Source organism: Triticum aestivum, chromosome 4A (genome assembly GCF_018294505.1).
Source record: "Triticum aestivum cultivar Chinese Spring chromosome 4A, IWGSC CS RefSeq v2.1, whole genome shotgun sequence".
In the NCBI taxonomy this organism is placed as follows: domain Eukaryota; kingdom Viridiplantae; phylum Streptophyta; class Magnoliopsida; order Poales; family Poaceae; genus Triticum; species Triticum aestivum.
In genome coordinates, this window is record NC_057803.1 from 565,495,374 (window position 1) to 565,522,055 (window position 26,682).

General features: G+C 48.4%; 2 protein-coding genes across 3 annotated transcripts; one reads left to right on the forward strand and one right to left on the reverse strand.

Annotated features, from left to right (window-relative positions):
* The first annotated feature begins 18,128 nt into the window (after positions 1–18,128).
* LOC123086997 (uncharacterized) lies at positions 18,129–22,913 on the forward strand. Its single transcript, XM_044508875.1, has 3 exons — positions 18,129–19,133; positions 19,487–19,674; positions 22,126–22,913. Exons 1-3 carry the CDS (start codon positions 18,221–18,223, stop codon positions 22,543–22,545), a joined length of 1,521 nt encoding a protein of 506 aa, XP_044364810.1. The 5' UTR covers positions 18,129–18,220; the 3' UTR covers positions 22,546–22,913.
* A 57-nt stretch (positions 22,914–22,970) lies between these two features.
* Positions 22,971–25,589, reverse strand: LOC123086998 (ACT domain-containing protein ACR3). 2 transcript variants are annotated; one of them, XM_044508876.1, is made up of 6 exons: positions 25,447–25,589; positions 24,975–25,311; positions 24,713–24,873; positions 23,825–24,582; positions 23,623–23,727; positions 22,971–23,518 (listed from the first exon to the last, which is right to left on the reverse strand). In XM_044508876.1, exons 2-6 carry the CDS (start codon positions 25,043–25,045, stop codon positions 23,138–23,140), a joined length of 1,476 nt encoding a protein of 491 aa, XP_044364811.1. In that variant the 5' UTR covers positions 25,046–25,311; positions 25,447–25,589; the 3' UTR covers positions 22,971–23,137. The 2 variants fall into 2 exon arrangements, with proteins under 2 accessions (XP_044364811.1, XP_044364812.1); XM_044508877.1 differs by having other exon boundaries at positions 24,975–25,155; positions 25,447–25,573.
* Between the last annotated feature and the right edge of the window lie 1,093 nt (positions 25,590–26,682).

Here is a 26,682-nt window from a genome sequence, read left to right on the forward strand (position 1 = left end):
CTTGTACTACCCATATCATCAATATTAATCAAGCAGGACGTAGGGTTTTACCTCCATCGAGAGGGCCCGAACCTGGGTAAAACTTCGTGTACCTTGCCTCCTGTTACCATCCGGCCTAGACGCACAGTTCGGGACCCCCTACCCGAGATCCGCCGGTTTTGACACCGACATTGATCATATCAACTATATGATTCACGCTCGACCTTTCGGTCTTAGTGTTCCCAGGCCATATCTGCATATGCTAGGCTCGTCAAGTTTAACCCGAGTATTCTGCGTGTGCAAAAACTGGCTTGCATCTGTTGTATAAGAATGTTGAGCTTATCACACCCGATCATCACGTGGTGTCTTGGCACGACGATCTTTTGCAACGACGCATACTCAGAGAGAACACTTGTACCTTGAATTTTTTTTAGTGAGAGATCATCTTATAATGTCACCGTCAATCAAAGTAGAATAAGATGCATAAAGGAAAAACATCACATGCAATTAATATAAGTGATATGATATGGCCATCATCATCTTGTGCCTGTGATCTCCATCTCCAAAGCACCGTCATGATCACCATCGTCACCGACGCGACACCTTGATCTCCATCGTAGCATCGTTGTCATTTCGCCAACTATTGCTTCTACGACTATCACTACCGCTTAGTGATAAAGTAAAGCAATTACATGGCGATTACATTTCACACAATAAAGCGACAACCATATGGCTCCTGCCAGTTGCCGATAACTCCATTACAAAACATGATCATCTCATACAATAAAATATAGCATCATGCCTTGACCATATCACATCACAACATGCCCTGCAAAAACAAGTTAGACGTCATATACTTTGTTGTTGCAAGTTTTTACGTGGCTGCTACGGGATGAGCAACAACCGTTCTTACCTACGCATCAAAACCACAACGATAGTTCGTCAAGTTAGTGTTGTTTTAACCTTCAACAAGGACCAGGCGTAGTCACACTCGGTTCAACTAAAGTTGGAGAAACTGACACCCGCCAGCCACCTGTGTGCAAAGCACGTCGGTAGAATCAGCCTCGCGTAAGCGTACGCGTAATGTCGGTCCAGGCCGCTTCATCCAACAATACCGCCGAACCAAAATATGACATGCTGGTAAGCATTATGACTTGTATCGCCCACAACTCACTTGTGTTCTACTTGTGCATATAATATCTACGCATAAACCTGGCTCGGATGCCACTGTTGGGGGACGTAGTAATTTCAAAAAAAATTCCTACGCACACGCAAGATCATGGTGATGCATAGAAACGAGAGGGGAGAGTATGTCTACGTACCCTCACAGACTGAAAGCGGAAGTGTTTATCAACGCGGTTGATGTAGTCGCACACCTTCACGATCCGTCCCGATTAAGTACCGAACGTACAACACCTCCGCGTTCAGCACACGTTCAGCTCGATGACGTCCTCGCCTTCTTGATCTAGCAAGAGGGGCGAAGTAGTAGATGAGTTCCGGCAGCACGACGGCGTGGTAATGGTGTTGGTGAAGAACAATCTCCGCAGGGCTTTGCCTAAGCACTACGAAAACTATTACGGAGGATAAACTAGAGGGGACGGGGTTGCCGGCACACGGCTTGGTGTTTCTTGATGTGTCTTGGGTGCTAGCCCTACCCCTCTATTTATATGTTGAGCCTTGGGGTCGAAACTTGGAGTAAAAGACTCCACAAAGTCGGTTTCACCCGAAAGGCAAGAGTCCTTCTCGGACTGCAGGGCTAGATGCCAGGGTTCCCGGCGTCTGGACCCAGACGCCAGGGACCCTGGCGTCTGGCCCCTGGACTCCGCAAAACTTCCTTTTGCGCTTTCCAAAAACCTTGTGGGATTTCCCCTTTGGCCCAAATAAAGTGTTCTCGTACCCAAACATTTCGGGAAACATCCGGAGACCAAACACTATTATCCCATATATCAAACTTTATCTCCAGACCATTCCAGAGTTCCTCGTCATATCCGTGGTCTTATCCGGAACTCCGAACAACATTCGGTTACCAACATACATAACTCATAAATACTATATCATCAACGAACTTTAAGCGTGCGGACCCTACGGGTTCGAGAACTATGTAGACATGACCGAGACACTTCTCTAGTCAATAACCAATAGAGGAACCTAGATGCCCATATTGGTTCCTACATATTCTACGAAGATTTTTATCGGTCGAACCGCATAACAACATACGTTGTTCCCTTTGTCATCGGTATGTTACTTGCCCGAGATTCGATCGTCGGTATCTCAATACCTAGTTCAATCTTATTACCGGCAAGTCTCTTTACTCGTTCCGTAATGCATCATACCGCAACTAACTCATTAGTTACATTGCTTGCAAGGCTTATAGTGATGTGCATTACCGAGAGGGCCCAGAGATACCTCTCCGACAATCAGAGTGAAAAATCCTATTCTCGATCTATGCCAACTCAACGAACACCCTCAGAGACACCTGTAGAGCACCTTTATAATCACCCAGTTATGTTGTGACGTTTGGTAGCACACAAAGTGTTCTTCCAGTTATCGGGAGTTTCATAATCTCATAGTCAAAGGAACATGTATAAGTCATGAAGAAAGCAATAGCAGTAAACTAAACAATCAACGTGCTAAGCTAATAGAATGGGTCATGTCAATCACATCATTGTCCTAATGATGTGATCCCGTTAGTCAAATGACAACTTGTCACATCCCTAGCTGCTGGTAGTGCTCTAGGCTAGCTTCATGTGTGCATCATGCCTATATTTTCGAAACTTGAACTGAGGAATTTTGGAAGCCTCAAAACTTAAATAAAAGAGGGGCAAAACCCCTAGAAATCTCATTCATTGTTCCAAAATGTTCTTCTTAGATGTTTAATATTTTTGGCAAGGGTTTTGATCCAAACCAAAAATATTGAACATTTTAAAAGGATTTATTTTGAGACTTTGAATTTAAATCAATACTATTTTGAATTTGAACTTATATCCAAATATTATTGAATATATGTTCAAATAACTGAAACATTTTTATGTGCTTTGGTATAATTCCATTGTGCTAAATAAAATGTTCAGGGGTATTTTGTCACTGTCTTTGAATTTGTTTTATTTCAAAACAGTGGCAAAAGATTAAATAAAAACAAAACAGAAGAAAAAGAAATAAAAAGAGCAAAGCCCACCTGGCCTTACCCGTGCAGCCCACCAGAGCCGGCCCAGCTCCTGTGCTGGTCCAGCACTGTGCGGCCCAGCCCACCTCCTCCTCCCTGTCGCCTTCCTCCTCGCGCCAGTAGGCAGAGGAGAGACTCGGCGCACGCGCCCGAGCTCGCCACGCCACCACCCTGCTCGTCTGCTTCGCCTGAGGCCACCACGACGCCTCGCGCCTTCTCCTCGGCGCCGCCTCGACCCCTGGAACCCTCCCGCTCACTCCCTCGTCCCCATCTCCTCCTCTGTTCTTTCTCTCGCACGCACCCGAGAGCGACCGTCGCCGCCGTTTGCTGCTGCCGCGGCCACCGCCGCCCCCTCGCTTCCCTGACTAGCTCACAAGCTCCGCCACTCCGTCCTCGACCCACCTCACCGAGCCACGCCCCTCCAGAAGCCCCGAAGCGCCGCCCCGACGTTTTCCCCCTCCTCGGACCCGCCGGTCGCCGCCGCCCGATTCGTCGGCTCCGGACCATCCCCGGCCTCGTCTCCGCCTCGAATGGATCCGCTGTGAGCCTCCGCTGCCTCTCCTGTGCTCGCCCCCTCCGTTCTCGCCCCCTAGCCCCATCTCCCACCGCGGCCGAGAGTTTCTCGCCGCCGGCCATGGCGTGGCCGTGGCCACAGCCACCGCAGCTCGTTCTCGAGCCCACCGTCCTGCTCACCACAGTCCCAGGAGCACATAGCACTCACCAACGCCTCCCCTGGCGCCCTGCATTGCCTAACCCGTCGTTGCCGTAGCTCCGGCCGCCGCCTAAGTGGTCGCCGCCGTCGACCCCGGCCTCCCTGTGCCCAGCTGCGTGCGCCCCTAGATGCGCGGGAGCACGGGCTCCCTCTTGGTGCCCTCAGTGCGACCAGCCGCGGGCTGTAGCACCGTTCCGAGCAACTCCGGCGAGGTCTCGCCGTCGCCGTGGTCGCCGGCGCCACTTGCTGACGGGGCTGGCTTAATTAGCCACTAAACACCGCACCGTGTCACTGACACCTAGGCCCCACGCTTTAACTAATCTTAGTTTATTTTCTGTTTAGCTTAACTTAATCACAGTGGCCCCACGCGTCAACTTTGACCGTGCTGACGTGGCCTTTGACCCGGCCCCACCTGCCATTGACACTAACTAGCCCTGTGTCACTGACGTGTGGCCCCCACACGTCAGGTTTGACCTGGACCCGCCCTGTTGACCTGATGACGTCAGGATGAGGTCATGCTGACGCAATAATTCCTTTCTGGAATTAAAATAAATTAGGAAATGATTTATAAAATCCAGAAAATGGTATAAACTTCTAAAATTCATAGAAATTCAACCGTAACTCCAAATTAAATAATTTATATATGAAAAATTATCAAAAAAATTCAAGGAATCCATCTGTACCATTTTCATGCATGTTAGAACAACTTATAGCTGCTGTTTAGCACAAATCAATTAAAGGGCATTTGAATAATCACATATGGAGTTTGAATTTGAATCTTGTATTCAAACCAACTTCATTTAATCTATTGCTAGTTGCATTAGCTCATAACACATTCATTTTGCCATGTCATGACCATGCATCATATTGTGCATTGCATTGATTGTGTTCCCTTCTGTGTTGCCGGTATTTGTCCCCTCTCAATAGACGTGATACCGATGATGTGATTGTTGACACTGATGAAGACTCAATGTTATCTTCAGAAGTGCCAGGAAAGCAAAACCCCCTTGTTCATTCCGATACAATCCTACTCTCTCGCTCCTGCTCTCTTTTACTGCATTAGGACAACAACGATTCATCTGTTACTTGCTGCGGTAGCTGAACCCCTTTATCCTTTGCATGACCTGTCATTGCCACAGTAAATAGATGAAACCCACTAGCATGAGTAGGAGTTGTTTGAGCCCTGTTGTGCCTACTCATTCATGTTTGTTTGTCATGCCTACTACTGCTTAGAGTTGAGTCAGGTCTGATTCATCGGGGATGAATCAGAGGCATGTGAACATGTCCTACTGTGGGTGAGCTAAGTGTGTGAACATGATTTGGTAAAGGTAGCGGTGAGAGGCCATGTAGGAGTACATGGTGGGTTGTCTCATTGCAGCCGTCCTTAGGAACTGAGTTCTGTGTTTGTGATCCATGATTCAGCTACTACCATACATTGGGCCCTGAAATATGACCCCGCTCGACTTCTTAATCACCCTTGTCCTCTGTCCAGGAGTTGCAAGTAGTTTCTGGTGTTTGTAGTATGCTGGAGGCCGTGGACAGCGCTGACCGTAGGGGTGGGCTGTGATGCGGTAGGCACGTGGCCGGGTAAACCGGGCACCCGTTTGGTGTCACGGAATCCTGTTCACATCGTTTGGGGCTGTGAGCGAAACTCCGGCCGGATCTCCTCATGGATGGAACCCGAATAGGCGATAAACCTGGACTAGAGACTTGAGTGTTTAGGTAGGTCGTGGTCTACACCCACGTCGGCTTTCGCTTGAAGTCTGCCGAGCACATGTCGTGTGCAGACGCTAAGTGGTGGAAACATGTATGAAGAAGTACACCCCTGCAGGGTTAACATCATCTATTCGAATAGCCGTGTCCGCGGTAAAGGACTTCTGGGTTGCTTATATCAGTTCATAGACAAGTGAAAGTGGATACTTTAAAATGCGCAAGATAAGCGTGAGTGCTATGGATGGCGTTCTCGTAGGGAGACGGGAGCGGATCCATAGTGGTGTATTGATATGGTGAATATGTGGGCTCGTGTGCGCCACCTCAAAAGAGTCGCTTGCAGTCGTAGTTTAGGATAGCCACCGAGTCAAAGCTGGCTTGCTGCAGTTAAACCCCACCATCCCTTTGTTGATAATGATGCATATGTAGTTAGTTCTGATGTAAGTCTTGCTGGGTACATTTGTACCCACGTTTGCCTATTTTATGTTTTGCAGAGAGACTTCAGTCTCACTAGTAGTTCCACGTGGACTTCGACGTTTAGCTTGTTACCTCAGCTACGATCTTGTGCCCCGGCAGGATCTGGTAGATAGTCAGGCTTCTCAACCCTTTTCAGTTATAGATGTCTGTACCCAGACATGATAGCTTCCGCTTGTGCTTTGATTTGTATGCTCTGATTGTTGGGTCATGAGACCCTTGTTGGTAATACCTCGCTCCTCGGAGCCTATTGAATAAATTACTTGAGTCGTAGAGTCATGTTGTGATGCCATGTTGTATTTGCACATATCGAGCATATTGTGTGTATGCTATTGAAATGCTTGGTATGTGTGGGATCTGACCATCTAGTTGTTTATCTTTAGTAGCCTCTCTTACGGGGAAATGTCTCCTAGTGTTTCACCGAGCCATGGTAGCTTGCTACTGCTCCGGAACACTTAGGCTGGCCGGCATGTGTCCTTCTTCGTTCCTGTGTCTGTCCCTTCGGGGAAATGTCACGCGATGAATACCGGAGTCCTGTTAGCCTGCTACAGCCCGGTTCACCGGAGTCCTGTTAGCCCAGTGCTACAGCCTGGATTCACTCGCTGATGACCGACACGTTCGGATGCTGGGTCATGGATGCCTGTCCCTGTAAGTCTGTGCCACTTTGGGTTTACGACTAGCCATGTCAGCCCGGGCTCCTTATCATATGGATGCTAGCGACACCGTCATATACGTGTGCCAAAAGGCGCAAACGGTCCCGGGCTGAGGTAAGGCGACACCCGTGGGAATACCGTGCGTGAGGCCGCAAAGTGATATGAGGTGTTACATGCTAGATCGATGTGGCATTGAGTCGGGGTCCTGACAGCATTGGTATCAGAGCTTGACTGCCTGTAGGATTACCAAGCCAAACTGGTCGAAGTTGAGTCTAGAAATTCTTTAGTTATATAAGGGAATTGATTGTGGGATGGAACGTAAGGCTCTTTTTACTCCTTATACCTTATGCCTTCTGATCTGAGTCATCATCTTCTCTTCTACGGGGATTAAGAACTAGGCTATCTCTTCTTTCTATCAGGATCACGTGTTACTAATCCATAGACTTATAGATTGTTGGATTTAAGCTTGAATTCAGTTTCTACTACTTCCGTACGTTAACTGTTGATCTCGAAACCTTGATATTGTGCTTCTGAGTGGTTATGCCACCATTTTTGTGAATGTCTCAAATCTTTTCTGAGCATTTACAGCCGTTATGCTCTCCGAGTCATCCCAGGTTTCTAAATAGTCGGATGCATTTGCAAATCCCTTCCTCTTGTTTCCGATGTGCCTTTGGTCAGATTAATCACACAAATCAGTGAGTTGAGGTACTTTATTGCCTTGACATATATGTTGGAGCTAGTATTATGACCCTAGGTGTCTTAGGGGATCATCTAGTAATTTAGCCATGATTTGTGTTCCCAGTGTGATGATTCTGGCCATCATTCTCGAAAGCATCCCGTGATGCTACTTAGTAGTAGGTATTCTATTCCTGGGCTCTTGAACCCGAGATTCACTCTACTTACTTCATGTTGATAGTAATTGCTAGCGCCTTTAGGATATTAGTAACCCTTGCAGTAGTTCTCGAGGTCCGTGGTATATCCTTCTTCCAAATACCATGAACCACTTACGGCAAAAGTTTGTTGGATCAAAAGATCACAACAGGAGTGCTCTCGATGGGTTCTCCATTCATAATTGTGACTCTGCCAGTCCTACCTCTCTGCATGGGTTATCTGGAAGAAATGTTGATCTCGCTCGACATACTAATCTATGCATCCACAACTCAGAAAATTATATGTTCCTTTGAGTTGTCCCTCTTTAGTTGTCTACTGACCTTCGTCTATCAATTGATATCAAGGGTATGCATGCATTCGTTTATCGATGCCTATTACCCTTGTGGTCCGTCAAGCCATTCTGTCCTGAATGACTTGGAGAAACAAACTCCAGTACCTCGTCCATATCTAGGATTGGGTCAAAGTAGTTGTATTCCGCAGATCAAATGCCAATCCAGCTTTTGGTTCTGTTCTACCTTGGAGTATTACATATTTTATATCGGGATTGTTATAGGAATTGCACACCATCCTGTGAACTATTGGTACAGTGATACTTCTCGCCATCATTACTCATTCCTCGGTTCCGTGTGGTTATAACCGGAATGTCGACAAGTGAATCGTGATGTGTGAAATCAATACTCCTAGCAACCTCGTTGCTTGGTAGTTAAAGGACAATAATTTCATTCTTAGCGTGTTGGTTTTTGAATCATCCTTCTAAGATTGATCGTGCTACCTTGTCCATCTTCCTGGTGCACATTTCGATTGATGAGTTAGGATTTTGTCAAGTCCTCGCTCATTTGATCATATCGTCTTGCCCTGAAAGGCAAGATTGTTCTCGAGCTTAGTAACATACCGGTGGTTCGTGATTTTCTGGATGTCTTCTCGGAAGTATTACCAGGTTGTCACCTGACTGTTATGTTGAGCTCGTGATCAAGTTGGTTTCTTGTGAACCACCCTTTCTCCAAGAATCTGTGATGGATATCCCGGAGCTAGCTGGTTAAGCTAGACAACAACTTGGAGAGTTGGAAGATAAAAGCTTGCCTGACTTAGTTCGTTCCAAAGGGATATTCTTGTGTAGTGTGTGTTGAAGAAAGATGATATCTTCATCGATTGGTCCTTGTGATCAGTTGCTGGACCTATTGTCTTATCAATCCTTTGATTTGAGTGTGGGCTATTGTCAAATCAAACCAGTACCAACGATGCTCGTAATGTTGTCTTATTTGTGGTTGATCCCTCGAGCATACACCATTACATCTTTGGTCTGACCAATACTATCACCGTGTTCACTTAACTATGGAATTCCTTTTAAAAGGAAACCCAGATGAACTGTTGTTGAGCCCATTGACAACATCCTTATCTCCTCCATGATTTTGTTGGACATTAAGCTAGTGTTGGAAACTTTTGAAAGCATTTTCTTCATGCTAGCTCATGAAGTATTTGTTGATGAAAGGAGTGACTTCCTTTTATACACGTGCATTTGGTGAAAGTTGCCGCCGTGAATTTGAGAAAGTTAGTTTTGCTTCCTCTGGAATCATCCCAAGTCAGTCATGCATACGTGCGAAGTATTCTGTGGTCTGGAGATTTGCAACCTCCATTCTATATGTATATCCTAGCACACCAAGCCACTGATTGAGTTGTTCAAAGATAAAGGAGTCTGTCCAAGGTGAACTCTTTGGACTTCCACGCGTGGAGACTTCGATGTCATTAATGATGGTTCCCCCTCCTGAACTCGGTAGTGTTTTATTATAAGACTACTTTGTGGTCATGCTTGTCTTGGACAACATGTTCACATGTTTGTAGCAGAACCAGCTCATGTTTTGGAGCTTGCTATCGTAGTTCATCTCCCGAGAACCCCGCAACGTCATCTCGTCGATTTGTGTTGCAAACTTTCATTTTTCTTCCTAGACTCGATGGGTCTGGAATATTCTGACACCAACCAGATCTGAATCTCAGGCAGATATGATGGTTGGAACATTTCCCCAAGAACTATAATATTGGTCTCTCGATAACCGGTAAGGTGGATGTCGTGGCCAACACACCCATCCGGTAGCCCTGCTATTATAATATCTTGATTGAGGAAGTTGGCCACCTCCCCATAAGGATTTCGTAGGATTTACCTCCCTAGTTGTTCCTTATGGATTCTTGTGCTCCCGAAGTCCGACCTTTACTTGATGTTCTAGATATCAAACCATATCTATGAATGGGTTACGCTAGCACATCAAGGAGAACATTAGAAGCGGAGTGCTAAATGTCTCTCGGTCGATCATCCAGGTTTTATTTCCTTGGCCCCGCCAAGGGTGAAATCTGAGAAGGTGTTATCTTCCTTTGCATCTGCATCATTCATCATGGTAGCAAGTTGTGTTGCCAGGATCCTTGACACGGATATTGGTAGAATCTTGATGATTGTGGAAATGCTCAAGTTCTTGAGAGCACGCACAAGCGCTACGTGTTATCCTCGGCACTAGCTGGGTTTGCTCTCAGTTCCCTCGGCAATGCTATGACCTACTCAAACAGTGAATTCACTCTCTATTGTTGGGTTCTTCCCCAGTTACCAGAATCATTCCCAGCATTTGCATTTTGTTCCCAGCTTGCACCGTCAATGTGCCATTCTACCATGGGTCTCTTCCATTTCCGGTGATAAGCAAATTCATCCATTACGTTGTCTTCAACAAGGTAGTCCACATCATCCAAGTCCGAGTATGCCATTCTACCGACCCCCTCCAAATGATCGCTCGAGAATTGTCTTAGGCTGGTTTGAAGAGTTTCAATGATCTCTGAATCAAAAGTAATTCTTTTTGCCACTTAAGGTAATAATCTACGAATCACCCTCCTCCAGCGATGTTTCGTCGTGGTATCATGGCCACTCAATTCCTCGCTACGTTGACAATCGTTTACCACCTTCTTAGGTGTGGAATTGTTGTCTACCTAGCGAACCTTCGTCATCCGTTTCTTTCCACCCTTCTTGATGTGTATCTCGTGTCTCAACCCGAGAGTTGGTCCTATGTCTCATTCTGTGAGTTGTTCGATCTTCGAGAAGATCGACCCTTCTAGAGTCTCCTTCTTCCCTCCATGTCATGTTGACAGGATTTCTCAGAGCAAGACATCAAGACAATGATGGTGAATGAATCAACGTTCAACTGAAGTGCACCCTGGATCGTGAAGATTATACTAGTTGCGTTTACCCTTCACCTTACCCTACGCTTGAATCTCGAGACGAGATTCTTGTTTAGTGGGGGTGAGTTGTCACATCCCTAGCTGCTGGTAGTGCTCTAGGCTAGCTTCATGTGTGCATCATGCCTATATTTTCGAAACTTGAACTGAGGAATTTTGGAAGCCTCAAAACTTAAATAAAAGAGGGGCAAAAACCCTAGAAATCTCATTCATTGTTCCAAAATGTTCTTCTTAGATGTTTAATATTTTTGGCAAGGGTTTTGATCCAAACCAAAAATATTGAACATTTTAAAAGGATTTATTTTGAGACTTTGAATTTAAATCAATACTATTTTGAATTTGAACTTATATCCAAATATTACTGAATATATGTTCAAATAACTGAAACATTTTTATGTGCTTTGGTATAATTCCATTGTGCTAAATAAAATGTTCAGGGGTATTTTGTCACTGTCTTTGAATTTGTTTTATTTCAAAACAGTGGCAAAAGATTAAATAAAAACAAAACAGAAGAAAAAGAAATAAAAAGAGCAAAGCCCACCTGGCCTTACCCGTGCAGCCCACCAGAGCCGGCCCAGCTCCTGTGCTGGTCCAGCACTGTGCGGCCCAGCCCACCTCCTCCTCCCTGTCGCCTTCCTCCTCGCGCCAGTAGGCAGAGGAGAGACTCGGCGCACGCGCCCGAGCTCGCCATGCCACCACCCTGCTCGTCTGCTTCGCCTGAGGCCACCACGACGCCTCGCGCCTTCTCCTCGGTGCCGCCTCGACCCCTGGAACCCTCCCGCTCACTCCCTCGTCCCCATCTCCTCCTCTGTTCTTTCTCTCGCACACACCCGAGAGCGACCGTCGCTGCCGTTTGCTGCTGCCGCGGCCACCGCCGCCCCCTCGCTTCCCTGACTAGCTCACAAGCTCCGCCACTCCGTCCTCGACCCACCTCACCGAGCCACGCCCCTCCAGAAGCCCCGAAGCGCCGCCCCGACGTTTTCCCCCTCCTCGGACCCGCCGGTCGCTGCCGCCCGATTCGTCGGCTCCGGACCATCCCCGGACTCGTCTCCACCTCGAATGGATCCGCTGTGAGCCTCCGCTGCCTCTCCTGTGCTCGCCCCCTCCGTTCTCGCCCCCTAGCCCCATCTCCCACCGCGGCCGAGAGTTTCTCGCCGCCGGCCATGGCGTGGCCGTGGCCACAGCCACCGCAGCTCGTTCTCGAGCCCACCGTCGTGCTCACCACAGTCCCAGGAGCACATAGCACTCACCAACGCCTCCCCTGGCGCCCTGCATCGCCTAACCCGTCGTTGCCGTAGCTCCGGCCGCCGCCTAAGTGGTCGCCGCCGTCGACCCCGGCCTACCTGTGCCCAGCTGCGTGCGCCCCTAGATGCGCGGGAGCACGGGCTCCCTCTTGGTGCCCTCAGCGCGACCAGCCGCGGGCTGTAGCGCCGTTCCGAGCAACTCCGGCGAGGTCTCGCCGTCGCCGTGGTCGCCGGCGTCACTTGCTGACGGGGCTGGCTTAATTAGCCACTAAACACCGCACCGTGTCACTGACACCTAGGCCCCACGCTTTAACTAATCTTAGTTTATTTTCTGTTTAGCTTAAATTAATCACAGTGGCCCCACGCATCAGCTTTGACCGTGCTGACGTGGCCTTTGACCCGGCCCCACCTGCCATTGACACTAACTAGCCCTGTGTCACTGACGTGTGGCCCCCACACGCCAGGTTTGACCTGGACCCGCCCTGGTGACCTGATGACGTCAGGATGAGGTCATGCTGACGCAATAATTCCTTTCTGGAATTAAAATAAATTAGGAAATGATTTATAAAATCCAGAAATGGTATAAACTTCTAAAATTCATAGAAATTCAACCGTAACTCCAAATTAAATAATTTATATATGAAAAATTATCATAAAAATTCAAGGAATCCATCTGTACCATTTTCATGCATGTTAGAACAACTTATAGCTGCTGTTTAGCACAAATCAATTAAAGGGCATTTGAATAATCACATATGGAGTTTGAATTTGAATCTTGTATTCAAACCAACTTCATTTAATCTATTGCTAGTTGCATTAGCTCATAACACATTCATTTTGCCATGTCATGACCATGCATCATATTGTGCATTGCATTGATTGTGTTCCCTTCTGTGTTGCCGGTATTTGTCCCCTCTCGATAGACGTGATACCGATGATGTGATCGTTGACACTGATGAAGACTCAATGTTATCTTCAGAAGTGCCAGGCAAGCAAAACCCCCTTGTTCATTCCGATACAATCCTACTCTCTCGCTCCTGCTCTCTTTTACTGCATTAGGACAACAACGATTCATCTGTTACTTGCTGCGGTAGCTGAACCCCTTTATCCTTTGCATGACCTGTCATTGCCACAGTAAATAGATGAAACCCACTAGCATGAGTAGGAGTTGTTTGAGCCCTGTTGTGCCTACTCATTCATGTTTGTTTGTCATGCCTGCTACTGCTTAGAGTTGAGTCAGGTCTGATTCATCGGGGATGAATCAGAGGCGTGTGAACATATCCTACTGTGGGTGAGCTAAGTGTGTGAACACGATTTGGTAAAGGTAGCGGTGAGAGGCCATGTAGGAGTACATGGTGGGTTGTCTCATTGCAGCCGTCCTTAGGAACTGAGTTCTGTGTTTGTGATCCATGATTCAGCTACTACCATACATTGGGCCCTGAAATATGACCCCGCTCGACTTCTTAATCACCCTTGTCCTCTGTCCAGGAGTTGCAAGTAGTTTCTAGTGTTTGTAGTATGCTGGAGGCCGTGGACAGCGCTGACCGTAGGGGTGGGCTGTGATGCGGTAGGCACGTGGCCGGGTAAACCGGGCACCCGTTTGGTGTCACGGAACCCTGTTCACATCGTTTGGGGCTGTGAGCGAAACTCCGGCCGGATCTCCTCATGGATGGAACCCGAATAGGCGATAAACCTGGACTAGAGACTTGAGTGTTTTGGTAGGTCGTGGTCTACACCCACGTCGGCTTTCGCTTGAAGTCTGCCGAGCACATGTCGTGTGCAGACGCTAAGTGGTGGAAACATGTATGAAGAAGTACACCCCTGCAGGGTTAACATCATCTATTCGAATAGCCGTGTCCGCGGTAAAGGACTTCTGGGTTGCTTATATCAGTTCATAGACAAGTGAAAGTGGATACTTTAAAATGCGCAAGATAAGCGTGAGTGCTATGGATGGCGTTCTCGTAGGGAGACGGGAGCGGATCCATAGTGGTGTATTGATATGGTGAATATGTGGACTCGTGTGCGCCACCTCAAAAGAGTCGCTTGCAGTCGTAGTTTAGGATAGCCACCGAGTCAAAGCTGGCTTGCTGCAGTTAAACCCCACCATCCCTTTGTTGATAATGATGCATATGTAGTTAGTTCTGATGTAAGTCTTGTTGGGTACATTTGTACTCACGTTTGCCTATTTTATGTTTTGCAGAGAGATTTCAGTCTCACTAGTAGTTCCACGTGGACTTCGACGTTTAGCTTGTTACCTCAGCTACGATCTTGTGCCCCGGCAGGATCTGGTAGATAGTCAGGCTTCTCAGCCCTTTTCAGTTATAGATGTCTGTACCCAGACATGATAGCTTCCGCTTGTGCTTTGATTTGTATGCTCTGCTTGTTGGGTCATGAGACCCTTGTTGGTAATACCTCGCTCCTCGGAGCCTATTGAATAAATTACTTGAGTCGTAGAGTCATGTTGTGATGCCATGTTGTATTTGCACATATCGAGCATATTGTGTGTATGCTATTGAAATGCTTGGTATGTGTGGGATCTGACCATCTAGTTGTTTATCTTTAGTAGCCTCTCTTACGGGGAAATGTCTCCTAGTGTTTCACCGAGCCATGGTAGCTTGCTACTGCTCCGGAACACTTAGGCTGGCCGGCATGTGTCCTTCTTCGTTCCTGTGTCTGTCCCTTCGGGGAAATGTCACGCGATGAATACCGGAGTCCTGTTAGCCTGCTACAGCCCGGTTCACCGGAGTCCTGTTAGCCCAGTGCTACAGCCTGGATTCACTCGCTGATGACCGACACGTTCGGATGCTGGGTCATGGATGCCTGTCCCTGTAAGTCTGTGCCACTTTGGGTTTACGACTAGCCATGTCAGCCCGGGCTCCTTATCATATGGATGCTAGCGACACCGTCATATACGTGTGCCAAAAGGCGCAAACGGTCCCGGGCTAAGGTAAGGCGACACCCGTGGGAATACCGTGCGTGAGGCCGCAAAGTGATATGAGGTGTTACATGCTAGATCGATGTGGCATTGAGTTGGGGTCCTGACACAACTCATGTCTATGGCTAGGAAACTCAACCATCTTTGATCAACGAGCTAGTCAAGTAGAGGCATACTAGTGACACTATGTTTGTCCATGTATTCACACATGTATTATGTTTCCGGTTAATACAATTTTAGCATGAATAATAAGCATTTATCATGATGTGAGGAAATAAATAATAACTTTATTATTGCCTCTAGGGCATATTTCCTTCAAGTACCACTTCCTTGGAGTGGTAGTACTATGGCCTCAGGCCAAGCGCTGCTGCTATTGCGGTAGTAGGGGCGGATGCAATTTTTTACATCCGCGCCCTACGCGGTAGTACCGCGCCGGGTGCGCAGTAGTACCATGCGCTCTGGCCAGGCTCAGCAGCTGGCGCGGCAGTAGGAGCGGATGTAATTTTTTACATCCCACCCCGCGCGGTAGTACCGCTCCTGGCTTGTAGTACTACCGTGTCGGATTTTTGCATAGATCCCATCTCAGCGGAAGTTGCCACGGATGTATTGTTATATGTCCGTGCCTTCCCAAAATCTAGACCATCCCTGCCTTGCGGTAGTATCGCAAGGGGGAGCGGTAGTACCGCGCCAGTGGTTCTACCGCCCTCTGCCTCACAGCTTCAGGGTTGTTCTGGTCTCTACTGCTCGGGCGATAGTACCGCAGGGCACTGCGGTAGTACCGTGTGCCCTTGCGGCAGTACCGCCGCGTCCCTAGCGTGGTAGTATCATGCCACGCATGCTGAGTTGGTGGATAATGGTTGGATTTGTTCTTCCACTATATAAGGGGTGTCTTCTTCTCCGAGTTGACTATCCTTTTCCATCCCCAAGCTCCATTATTGCTCCAAGCTCCATTTTCGCCCGATCTCTCTCCCTAGCCAATCAAACTTGTTGATTCTTGAGGGATTGGTTGAGAAGGCCTAGATCTACACTTCCACCAAGAGAAATTTGATTCCCCCACTCATCCCTTGCAGATCTTGTTACTCTTGGGTGTTTGAGCACCCTAGATGGTTGAGGTCACCGCGAAGCCATATTCCATTGTGGTGAAGCTTTGTGGTATCATTGGGAGCCTCCAATTAAGTTGTGGAGATAGGCCCAACCTTGTTTGTAAAGGTCCGGTCGCCGCCTCCAAGGGCACCAATAGTGGAATCACGACATCTCGCATTGTGTGAGGGCGTGAGGAGAATACGGTGGCCCTAGTGGCTTCTTGGGGAGCATTGTTCCTTCACACCGCTCCAATGGAGACGTACTTCCCCTCAAAAGGAAGGAACTTCGGTAACACATCCTCGTCTTCACCGGCTTCACTCTTGGTTATCTCGTGCCTTTACTTGTGCAAGCTTATTTGTGTTGTATCCCTTGCTTGCTTGTGTACTTGTTCTTGGTGCATCATATAGGCTGCTCACCTAGTTGCATATCTAGACAATCTACTTTGATGTAAAGTTTAAATTGGTAAAGAAAAGCTAAAAATTGTTAGTTGCCTATTCACCCCCCTCTAGTCAACTATATCGATCCTTTCACCACTTAATCCCATCTCCACTTGCAGCTTGAATTGAATGTATCATGATCCCTTAGTGCCAACTTAGGGTGCTCTATTCTCATGTGGACCTTTGTCCATCCTAAGTTCCCAATCTCTCTGATATAGGACCCGCCTAGTTTCCTACTCGACATCAGTTGCACAAGTTGTTTTAGGGGATAGTTATGTCTGTCTCTCTAGCCTAGGCTATTTCGAGGCGATCTAGTGTTCTCGTGTGGTGTTCTTTCCGTTTGGCATTCATGGTGGTGGAAGGGGATGATCAATCAAGCTCGTCAAGCAAAATCTCAGAGAGTGTTTGTGAACCGCAAGGATGTGAACATAGATGAGTTGCTCAAGAACTTAGGTCCGTAAGAGGGTGATTTCGATGATTTAATAGAAGAATGAGAAGATGTACCTAAGAATGGGATAAAGTGGATGATCATATCTCGTATTCTTACCTTAAACCACTTCACACCCAGTTTCTTTTCACTAATATATGTGAATTTGAGCGGAGCCCAATACATGATATGAAATTTGAGTGTCGGAGGATAATTTATTCACCGTCCAAGCTTTTCTGCTCGGGTGGTTGGCAGATGATCATGACAAGCAGTCCATGTCTCTTCATATGCCAGATGCAGGCCGGCCCATTTGCTTCGCTTAACTTCTTTTTAATACCGTTGACGAACCGATAATGTTTTAGCCCGTTGGCCTCCATCGAAACTTTTGGTCTTTTAAGAAAGCGACGATAGCATATATAGTAACCATGAATTATCATACACTATACAATAAAAAAATTACAGCAGGGTAACTAAGAATAAACGTGAACTATTCACTGTGCATCAAAGTTTGTCATCAGTGATAATAACGTGCAATTAGACAACATATTACATACACTAGGCATAAAAGTTCGTCGCCAATGCAAATACAACGCGCAAACAAAAAAGTATACAGAACTAATAGCACCTCAACACAGTTTAAGAACCGATAGCACCTATACAGGAGTTTAAGAACCGGAGGGAAGCCTAGTCGATTTGACTGGAGCAGAGGGAGATCAAAGTTTTACGGGCCAGTCTAACCAGGTGGCAGCAACCCTTCTCCCCAAGTGTCAATAGAGGTGGTGCAGATGGCGGGACGTGGGAGTGGCGGCGCGGAGCGACGAGGGAGAAGCAGCATCGCCACTCCATGGCACCAAGCAAGGGTTGCGCCGGAGGGGGCGCCGGCGCCCAATAGGGTTTGTCCGTGGATAAAACCGAGAGAAATGCTCCTAAAAATGGTTGAAACCCTACAAAAAGAGGGGGTTTCTTCCTTTTCTGATTCTACCCCCAGCTTGTTCGCATGAAATCAAATTGATTGAGGGGCTTTTCTCGAAATGAGATCGAACCGACCAGTTTTCTGTGAACTGCCCGGTTCATCGGTTTTTCTGTGATGTTCTCGGCATTTTTTTCTCCTGAAAATAAAAGGATTCCGCCACGAGGGCCGGGCCCAGTCGTAACTCAGCAAGTCGCACGTCTCTGTCTCTTCTCCAGACCTGTCCATTTGAAACACGAAGCCGGAAAAAGGGTCCCGTCCGATTGAACCAACCCGACCCAACCCACCCGACCCCCCCCCTCCCCCCGTCTGTCAGCCGGCGATCGCCGGAGATGTCATGGCTCGCCCGCTCCATAGCCACCTCCCTCAACATCCCCGAGGATTCAGGCGCCGACGACGACCCCGACGCCGTCCCCGCAGCCGGCTCCCCTCCCTCCGCGCGCGCCCCGCCGCCGCCTCACTCGGCCGCGGCGGACGGCGTCAAGGAGGACCTCACCGAGCTATCCAAAACCCTAAATCGCCAATTCTGGGGCGTCGCCAACTTCCTCGCGCCCCCGCCCGGGAAGGGCTCGCCCTCGCCCTCGCCCACCCCTTCGTCCGCGGGGGGTCAATCCGCCGACGCGGGGACGCCCCCTGAGATTGCCGGGATCCGGCGCGACTTCTCCGAGATCAGCGGCAGGTTCAGGAGCGGGATCTCGCGGATCTCGAGCCACAAGGCCGTCTCCGGGTTCTCCAGCATCACCTCCAATTTCTTCGCCCCTGAAGACGGGGAAGAGGAGGAGTTGCTCGAGGCTGTCAACGACGAGGGGGAGGATGATGCGAGGCTAAATAAGCCGGAGAATGAGGAAGAGGCGAGGCATGAGAGGGAGGATGCCGAGGGGAGGCATTACTTGGAGAGGATGGCACGGCTTGGGGTGGCAGACGACGAGGTGAGGGATGAGTGGAAGGAGCAAAGGGTCAGACATCAGGCGTATGACAACGAGGAGAGGGATGAGTGGGAGGAGCAAAGGTTCAGACATCGGGCGGATGACGGCAAGGTATGGCCTGAGGAGCTCGAGGAGGTGGATGGCCCTGAGCTGGATCGGGCGAGGGTAATGCAAGAGGAGGAGGTGGAGGAGGAGTGGGATGTGATTGGCATCACCGACGAGGTCCTCACATTCGCCACCAACATTGCCAGGCACCCGGAGACCTGGCTTGACTTTCCCCTGCTACCTGACGAAGAGGAGTCTGATGGCCCATTCTCATGTAATTTCTTCACCCCTCAGCTATTCATTATTCACTAGTGTTTATGATCATCAATTCTTCATGGAAAATTTCATGTCAATTTAGTTTGGCAAATTTGGAAGAGACTTTTTCTAATGATGCGAGCTTATGAGTTATGGTCAAAATTCATGAAACCCTGTAGCACTTATTTTAAGTTATGCCTTGATTTAACATGGTGCTGATGGAAAGGCTTGTGTTTATGGTGGAGTAAGTTTTAGTGTAACTGTTCATATGCTATTCCAATGGAACTATCAATTGCACCTCACTTTTTCTATCAGCCTGACCATGCGAATGTGTTTGCTTAACCTTTTCAATGCTCTTTTTACCCCCGGCAGATTTTGACATGTCTGATGCTCAGCAAGAGCATGCTTTGGCTATTGGGCACCTCGCTCCTACATTAGCTGCTTTGCGGATTGAACTATGCCCAATCCATATGAGCGAAGAATGCTTTTGGAAAATTTATTTTGTTCTTCTACATCCTAGACTGAGAAAGCATGATGCGGAACTTCTGTCCACAGCACAGGTAAATTTTCTCTCCACCTGATACATAAAACATTACATTCTCTATCGTCCCAGAATCCAGGCAATCTTAGAAGAAAGTAGTGAAGTTTTATATGTGGCCATGGTATTAATCATTATCTCAGACGATTATCTGATTAAACGGTACTTGCTGTTGACTGGGTCTTTAACATGATTAAGTGGTCTTGCGACTTTCTTTCTTCTTTTGGTCACATATGTATTTGCATAATAGATATTGTAAAAAGGAAGAATGATCCATGAACTACCGATGCTATAACATAAGTTTGCCAAGTTTCACTTTCTTAGGCTGGTGTTCAGTTCTCAACAAGCCACAACCACACTTTCTTAGATGGATTTTTTTTGCCAAATTTCCAACAACTTCCTTGCCAGAAAATTGGGACTAGTTGCACATTTGGCTCAATTTTTTGTCAAACATGATAACCAATCAGACATGCCCTAATACAGCTCTTTTATGATATGTAACAATCAGTTGCCATGGCCTTTGTTGATTGAATCTTAGGATGTGGTGCTTGACGACAGGGCGTGGTCTAGGATCTCGACGCTATGTCACTGTTGAAGGATAAGGCACTTTGACTTTGTGTAGATAGGGAGTAGGAAGAAGAGAGAAAGAGAGGGAGAGTTGGGGTGCCATGCACCATAGCCCATACCATATATATCTGGCACTTAATTCAGAATAACCTTAACTTGAAGGGAAACCAGTCTAAATGTTACAAAAAGGGAAACAAATCCTATCCAAAGTAAATAAAGAAAATCCTAACGTAAGATAGATAAAGGTCAAAGCCGGTCTTTGCCCGCAATGGCATATGTTATCTACACATGACATTGGTCCTGTTTTTTCTATTGCACTAGAATATTAGATGCATGGCACAGTAATAATTTATGATATTCCATTTTCTATGAATTGGCACAACTGTTGGTATATGTTTTATCCAAATCAAGACAGAGTTTATCCAGCTCTACTGTCATGTACCAGCTCTGCATATTAGAACCATGCAATGCTATATCTTTTTTTTTGGCGATCTAATACTTATAACACTATCTTGTTAGATCTTTTCTCTTCAGAGGGCCCCTTTGATTCATACGATTCCAAAAACGTGGGCATAAGAAAAAAAATGTAGGATTGCAATGTAGCCCTTCTGAATCCTACAGGCTTTTTCTTGATTGCATCACAGGATAAACAAAGGATTCTTTCCAAGAGGTTTGAGTGGATGATCAAATCCCTATGGAATATAGTACAAAGGAATCCTTGGGAAAAATTCTATAGGATTCAATCCTGTGAATCAAAAGACCAACATAGGAAAAATCCTAGGATTCCAATACATACCTTTTTACTTGTTTTGGTGTCAGCAACTGTCAGCATTCAATTATTATTGTGAAATGATGACAATTAGTCTTCTAGAAAATTACAACTGAGAGCATCTACAACATCAGTAGCCTGGTACTTGAGGCCACTGGCTTCCTATGGATCCTGCGGCATATTAGGGTAGCAAGCATGTCAGTCAACGACAATGTGTGATAGTGTCTTGCTCAGTTCTTTCTCTGAGATTCTTTGATAATTTAGCAAAACACCATTGAAGCACACACAATATCTGCAGAAAACTGAAACTGTGCACTTTTATCTTCAAGTTGAGGTTGCCTTTTCCTTGCACAACCTTCTTCAGCTGATATGCAATAATGTGATTTGGTGGTTGTGATGAGTTACTTGAGGTTGTTGAGAATATAAATTCACAAATAATCTAAGTAACTGATTTCCTATTTTTTAGATTGATATTGGGTAGCTCATATCTAGTGCGTATCTTCTCGGTGCATCCCATGCATCCTGGTATCAATAGATTCTGCACTGGGATAAATTATGTTGTACTGATGATGTGTTGCATTAGGGTGGTATAAAAATTCATTGTAACTAAATCAACATCAGAAATATTTAAAAAGAGATTAATTGTGGATTAAATGCATTGTGTACTATATCTATCTCTAGCTAGCCTCATCACTGAAGAATCTTTGTAGCCCAGTAAGGCCTGGGGTGCACCGAAAGGAGGGATTGGACACGTACTTGCATTAATAGTGTGCTTATCATCACGTGTTCCATAATAATATATCTATAGATAAACCGACAAAATATTCATTGCTATTTTTCTGCACATGCATGCTTGCACATCATCCAAATTGTTTTAGCTATTTGATATGCTAGCCTGGTCCACTAACATCCATCCAATTTGAACATAAGAGTCTCTCTACCATGCAACACGCATAGTGCTTTTTTTGTTTCTGCATAGCATAGTTTGAATATTAAGGGTGAATCTGTATTGTCTAAAATGTTTAGAAATCAAATCTCTGATCCCGCGGCAATGGGCAGGGTATCGTCTAGTTCTTGCAATGGGCAGGGTAACGCATGTCCCAGCAGTTAAGCTAAGCCTGCTTCTTGTTTTTGCAGATTGTGGAAGCTAGAGCAATGCTTATGCAACACCAGTCAAAGCAGCATGCAACAGAGCAGTTACGTCGCCATAAAGATGACTTTGGAACACATTCGGAAGATGACAGCTCCAAGGACGTCATGGAAGCGTTCCCATCTGTGCGACAACATGCAGCTTCGTTCACCCCCATAACAGATTTTGAGATTGAAAAACATCCTATCCAAGTAAATGAAGTCGCAGTGGTGGACAAAACAGTCATCAAAGAGCAGCTGAGGGAGGAGGGCAGCAAGGCCTCAAATGTTATGCAAGAAACATTTGATGACGACATAGACGATTGGTTTGACGAGGAGGCCGATCTCGCTGGGCACACCGCCATTCTCATAGGCGATGAGGAAGATGTGTCATTCAGTGATTTGGAGGATGACGATGATACGAAATGATCATCATCCAAAATCCAAGCCAACCTCAGCCTGAAAACCGGGACCCGGTCAAAATTGATTGTTCTTCAATAGAAAAAGGGAAGTTGTACAATGAAAAGGGAGCAAATTCAGGGCCAACTTCAATCTGAATGAAAACTGGAAAGCGGTTGAAATTGCTTGTTTGTTAATAGAACGGAAGTTTTGTGTACAATGAAAGGGGAGCGGCTCCATTTTGGTTTTAAGCTGCTCGGTTGGATGCAATGGTAATATATATATACAGTGGGTGGGGGTGCCGTATGGTTTGTAATTTTATTGGTAATCTTGTGTACATAAGCATTATTTTAAAAGTCACAGCAATAAAAGTTCCATTCGTTGGTTGATTGTTCAAAGGACAGCGTAAAATAATAATAAAAAAAGGGAAAAGAGAGAACAAAATGGCGACGAGAGAACAAACAAAATGGTGATGACAACTGTATTTGCAATGACAATGACAACATACTACACTTTGTATATATACAAAATTGTACTGCCTTCTGAGACACCTCACATCCAATCCAACAAAGCACAGCAATGCAAATGGTGAATGAACTGGCCTGGCTAACAGTTATCCTAATCAAGACCTGATGAGGCCAAAGTTATTCGAGAGCTTCCCAAGGTGCGACCACAGGAGGCTCCCCAGGGAGGACCTGGGCCTCTCCTGATCGGCGAGCGACGCAGCCGGCGCTCTCGTCTTCTTCACCGGCGGCCAGCCAGGCGCTCCTTTGGCGACGTCGAGCGAGATGCCCATCTCGGCGACCCTCGTCCGCACCGCGCACAGCGCCTCGGGCCGCACCTCGCCGCCGGTGTCGGTGACGAGGAAGAAGGTCCCGATGGCCTCCTCCTTCTGCCGCTTGATCTCCACCCTCAGCAGCGACAGCCCGTGCTCCCGCAGCATCCTGGTGAAGTCCGACAGCAGCCCCGACCGGTCCGGCGCGCGCACCTCCACCCTCACGCCCTGCACAAGGACATGATGCCATGCCGTCTCAGCATCGCGCGCCCAACGAAATATACACTTGGACGAACGGAAAGAAATGAAATGGCTAATGGAGGCTGACTGACATGAGACGCCCTCCGCTCCACCGCGGCGACGAGGCACCGGGAGACCTTCTGCCGCTCGGCGTCGCTGTCCACCGTGCGCCCGTCCTTGTGCCGGATGTAGTACTCCTGCGTGCGTGCGTGCGTCCGTGGTCACCACAATGCAAGTCAGTCACTGGCGTGCCAGGGCAATGCCACATGGACTCGTGCTGCAGGGGAAGCGTACCTGGATGGCGAGAGGGCCCTGTGCCCCGACGGTGGCATGGAAGACGACGTAGTGCATGTCGGTGAGCGCGCAGACGGTGTCGAAGAGCAGCTTGGGGCGGTCCCTGCTCGTCATCTTGACGATGGCGTAGCCCCGCTCCTCCCAGTTGTCGATGGTGACGCGCGTCTGGGTGCGGTGCGCGGACCGGGCCGCGGTGGCCGCCCGGTCGCCCATGCAGAAGTGCTCCTCGTCGACGGGCGTCGGGGCGGGGCCCGACTCATAGTCGCGGTCGTCGTGCATGAGCTGGTGCATCCGGCGCTCCGTGTGGACGCGGCCCCGCACGGGCGCCGACATGCACACCCAGCGCCGCTCGCCCGACAGGTTCTCGCGCGCGTCCACCACGGCGTTGACGAGCCGCTCGATGCGCGCCCAGCGGCTCGGGTGCAGCGGCGCGGCGGCGGTGTCGGCGCCGGTGGTGGTGACGTAGAGCACCCCGGCGGCGCGGCCGTTGTGCGTCCAGGCCTGGCCGGACGCGACGTGGCAGCCCTGGTCGACGAGCACCTGGGTGATGGAGGAGAGCAGGCCGGGGCGGTCGTGCACGGTGAACTCGAGCGAGGCGCAGTCCGACACGTCGGGGCCGCCGGGGCCGACGACGTTGCCGAGGCAGGTGGTGAACTTGGGCGAGCCGGAGCGCTGGAACGGCAGGAGCGCCCGCTGGATGAAGCCCGGGAGCGACGGGTCCGTCAGCTTGCGCCCGATCTGGTCCGTCACGTGGAACACTGCATGGCGAACAAGATTAGAAAATTGCGCGTCTTCAATCAATCATGTATTTTTGTGACCTAAATCGATCGGAGAAGAAAGAAAGAAAGAAAAATGATAGGGAGGAGGCTGCAGGGAGATGGTTCTTGCCGTCCATGAGCCAGCCGCCGTCGGAGGAGATGTAGGACTTGTAGATGACGAGGTCGAGATCGGTGAGCAGCTGCACCATCTCCAGCAGCACGCCGTCCCGGTTCACGCTGTCCACCTTGACGAGCGAGCAGTCCTCGCGCGTCTCATTGTCGACGACGACCCTGCACAAGCCATCCAATCCACGCACGTCACACCAAGAAGAATTCGATGGATGGATCGAGAATAACAACAAACAAGCAGAGGCTAGCCAATGCGGGCGTACCCTGGGGTGCCGAGGCGGTCGAGGACCGGATCGAAGTCAGGCTCGAAGTAGGGCCCGGAGACGTACTTCATCGCCGTCGACGGAGAAGACGATCGGTGGGCTTTCACGGACGGACGCCAATCGCCCTGAGCTGAATCTTTCCTTCTCGGTCGGTCTTATATGCCCCCTCCGGCACGGAAATCTACCGGAATTCGGACGCGCGGTGAGAACAACAGATCCAATCTGGGGCGGAGCAATCCGGGAAAAGGGAAGGGCCGCCGACGGCACGAGGAGCGCGCCCCATGCTCACATGCGTCGCCCGGCCGGCCTGCCGCTCGCTCGTAGCAGCAGCAGCAATCTACCAAAGAAAAAAGAACTCAAAAAGGCTTCCTCTACCGGAACCGAGGCTGCCTGCGCTGCGCGACGAACCGGTCGCGCGCGCGATTATGTAGGAGGAGAGGAGGAGGAGGAGGAGAGGGGAGGGAGGGATTACCTCCGGTGAGACGAGACGAGATGAGATGGCGAGGGGACGAGAGGCGGAGGAGGGGAGGGCGCACGTGCGGGTCCGGGCTCGTTCGATTTGGCCTCGGTCTGCAGGCTGCAGCCCTGCCTGCGTGGTCTCGGCGGCGTTTTAGGATTCGAGTGGAGAGCGCGAACGGCCGCCGCGCCACGTCGGAAGGGCGCGTGGCACGCGGGCGGCCCGGGTCGCAGCCTTGCTCCTTTTGTCCGCTTCTCTTTCCGTCGTCCGCCGTTTTGATTGATTGATTGATTTCCTCCGAGTAAAACCCTGATTCGGAATTGATGCATCGCCATTTATATCATAATAAGACTAAATATACATGGAAAGTCAGAGGATCTGCCGAATTAGTATCAGACCATTAGAATGGGGGGTATCAGATATGCGGGTACAATTGCATTCATTTACGAGGGGAGATTTTGATCTGCTTCCCACCTTTCGATGTACATTTAGGGGTTCCCTAAAAAAGAATGCACATTTAGGGTTTCTTTGATTTAAATGATTTTTTTTAGAAATTTTAGAGGATTGGAATCTTTAGAAAAAAATTCTATGATTTTTCTGTTGTTTTTCTAACGAGTTTTCACCTAGACTTGGAGGATGGTTCTACTGACGATGTAGCCGATGCGTGCTGGCGGTGATAGATCTCGCAAGGCGTCTGTGGGGAAGAGGGGGAAGGGAAACGACAATGCAACAAACGGAAAGGAGGGGGTGCGACAAGGTAGGGCGGCGGTACATGAGAAAACAATGGCACAGAGTTGTGGTTTTTTTACCTCGAGCAACACGTGGGGAAGTTGATGCACAAACGTAAAGCAAGGGGAATCGATTGTAGGTAGTTGGAACAACTTGCATTTATCGGCCAAGCAGACTAGCACAGAGCCATGGAGCTGGCACCTTTCCACGTAGAAACTCCATTATCTATTCTTGACACGGCGCATGCAGACGAAGCCTTGCCAAACTGGCGGTTTGTCTTTGAGAGGGGGAAAGCCAAAACGCCAGCAGTAGGAGCATTGGTATTTTGCCCAGACGATAGCTTAGCGGCTCTTTCGTACGCCAGCAGTATGAGCATTGGTCTTTTTCGCAAACGACAGCTTAGTGTCTGTACGCCAACAGTAGGAGCATTGGTCTTTTCCGCACACGGTAGCTTAGCATATGTTTCGTCAAGTAGATATGATAAAGGAGGGGGGATGGATGGGAGCATGGCAGAGGAAGAAG

Bases quoted from the DNA above. Each gene is read 5' to 3' on its own strand.
- LOC123086997 (XM_044508875.1), top strand. From the start codon at position 18,221: ATGTCATGGCTCGCCCGCTCCATAGCCACCTCCCTCAACATCCCCGAG. The intron at 19,134-19,486 runs GTAATTTCTTCA...TACCCCCGGCAG, and splicing joins GTCTGATGGCCCATTCTCAT to ATTTTGACATGTCTGATGCT. The intron at 19,675-22,125 runs GTAAATTTTCTC...TTGTTTTTGCAG, and splicing joins AACTTCTGTCCACAGCACAG to ATTGTGGAAGCTAGAGCAAT.
- LOC123086998 (XM_044508876.1), bottom strand. From the start codon at position 25,045: ATGAAGTACGTCTCCGGGCCCTACTTCGAGCCTGACTTCGATCCGGTC. The intron at 23,728-23,824 runs GTACGCTTCCCC...GCACGCACGCAG, and splicing joins AGGGCCCTCTCGCCATCCAG to GAGTACTACATCCGGCACAA. The intron at 23,519-23,622 runs GTCAGTCAGCCT...GTCCTTGTGCAG, and splicing joins TGGAGCGGAGGGCGTCTCAT to GGCGTGAGGGTGGAGGTGCG.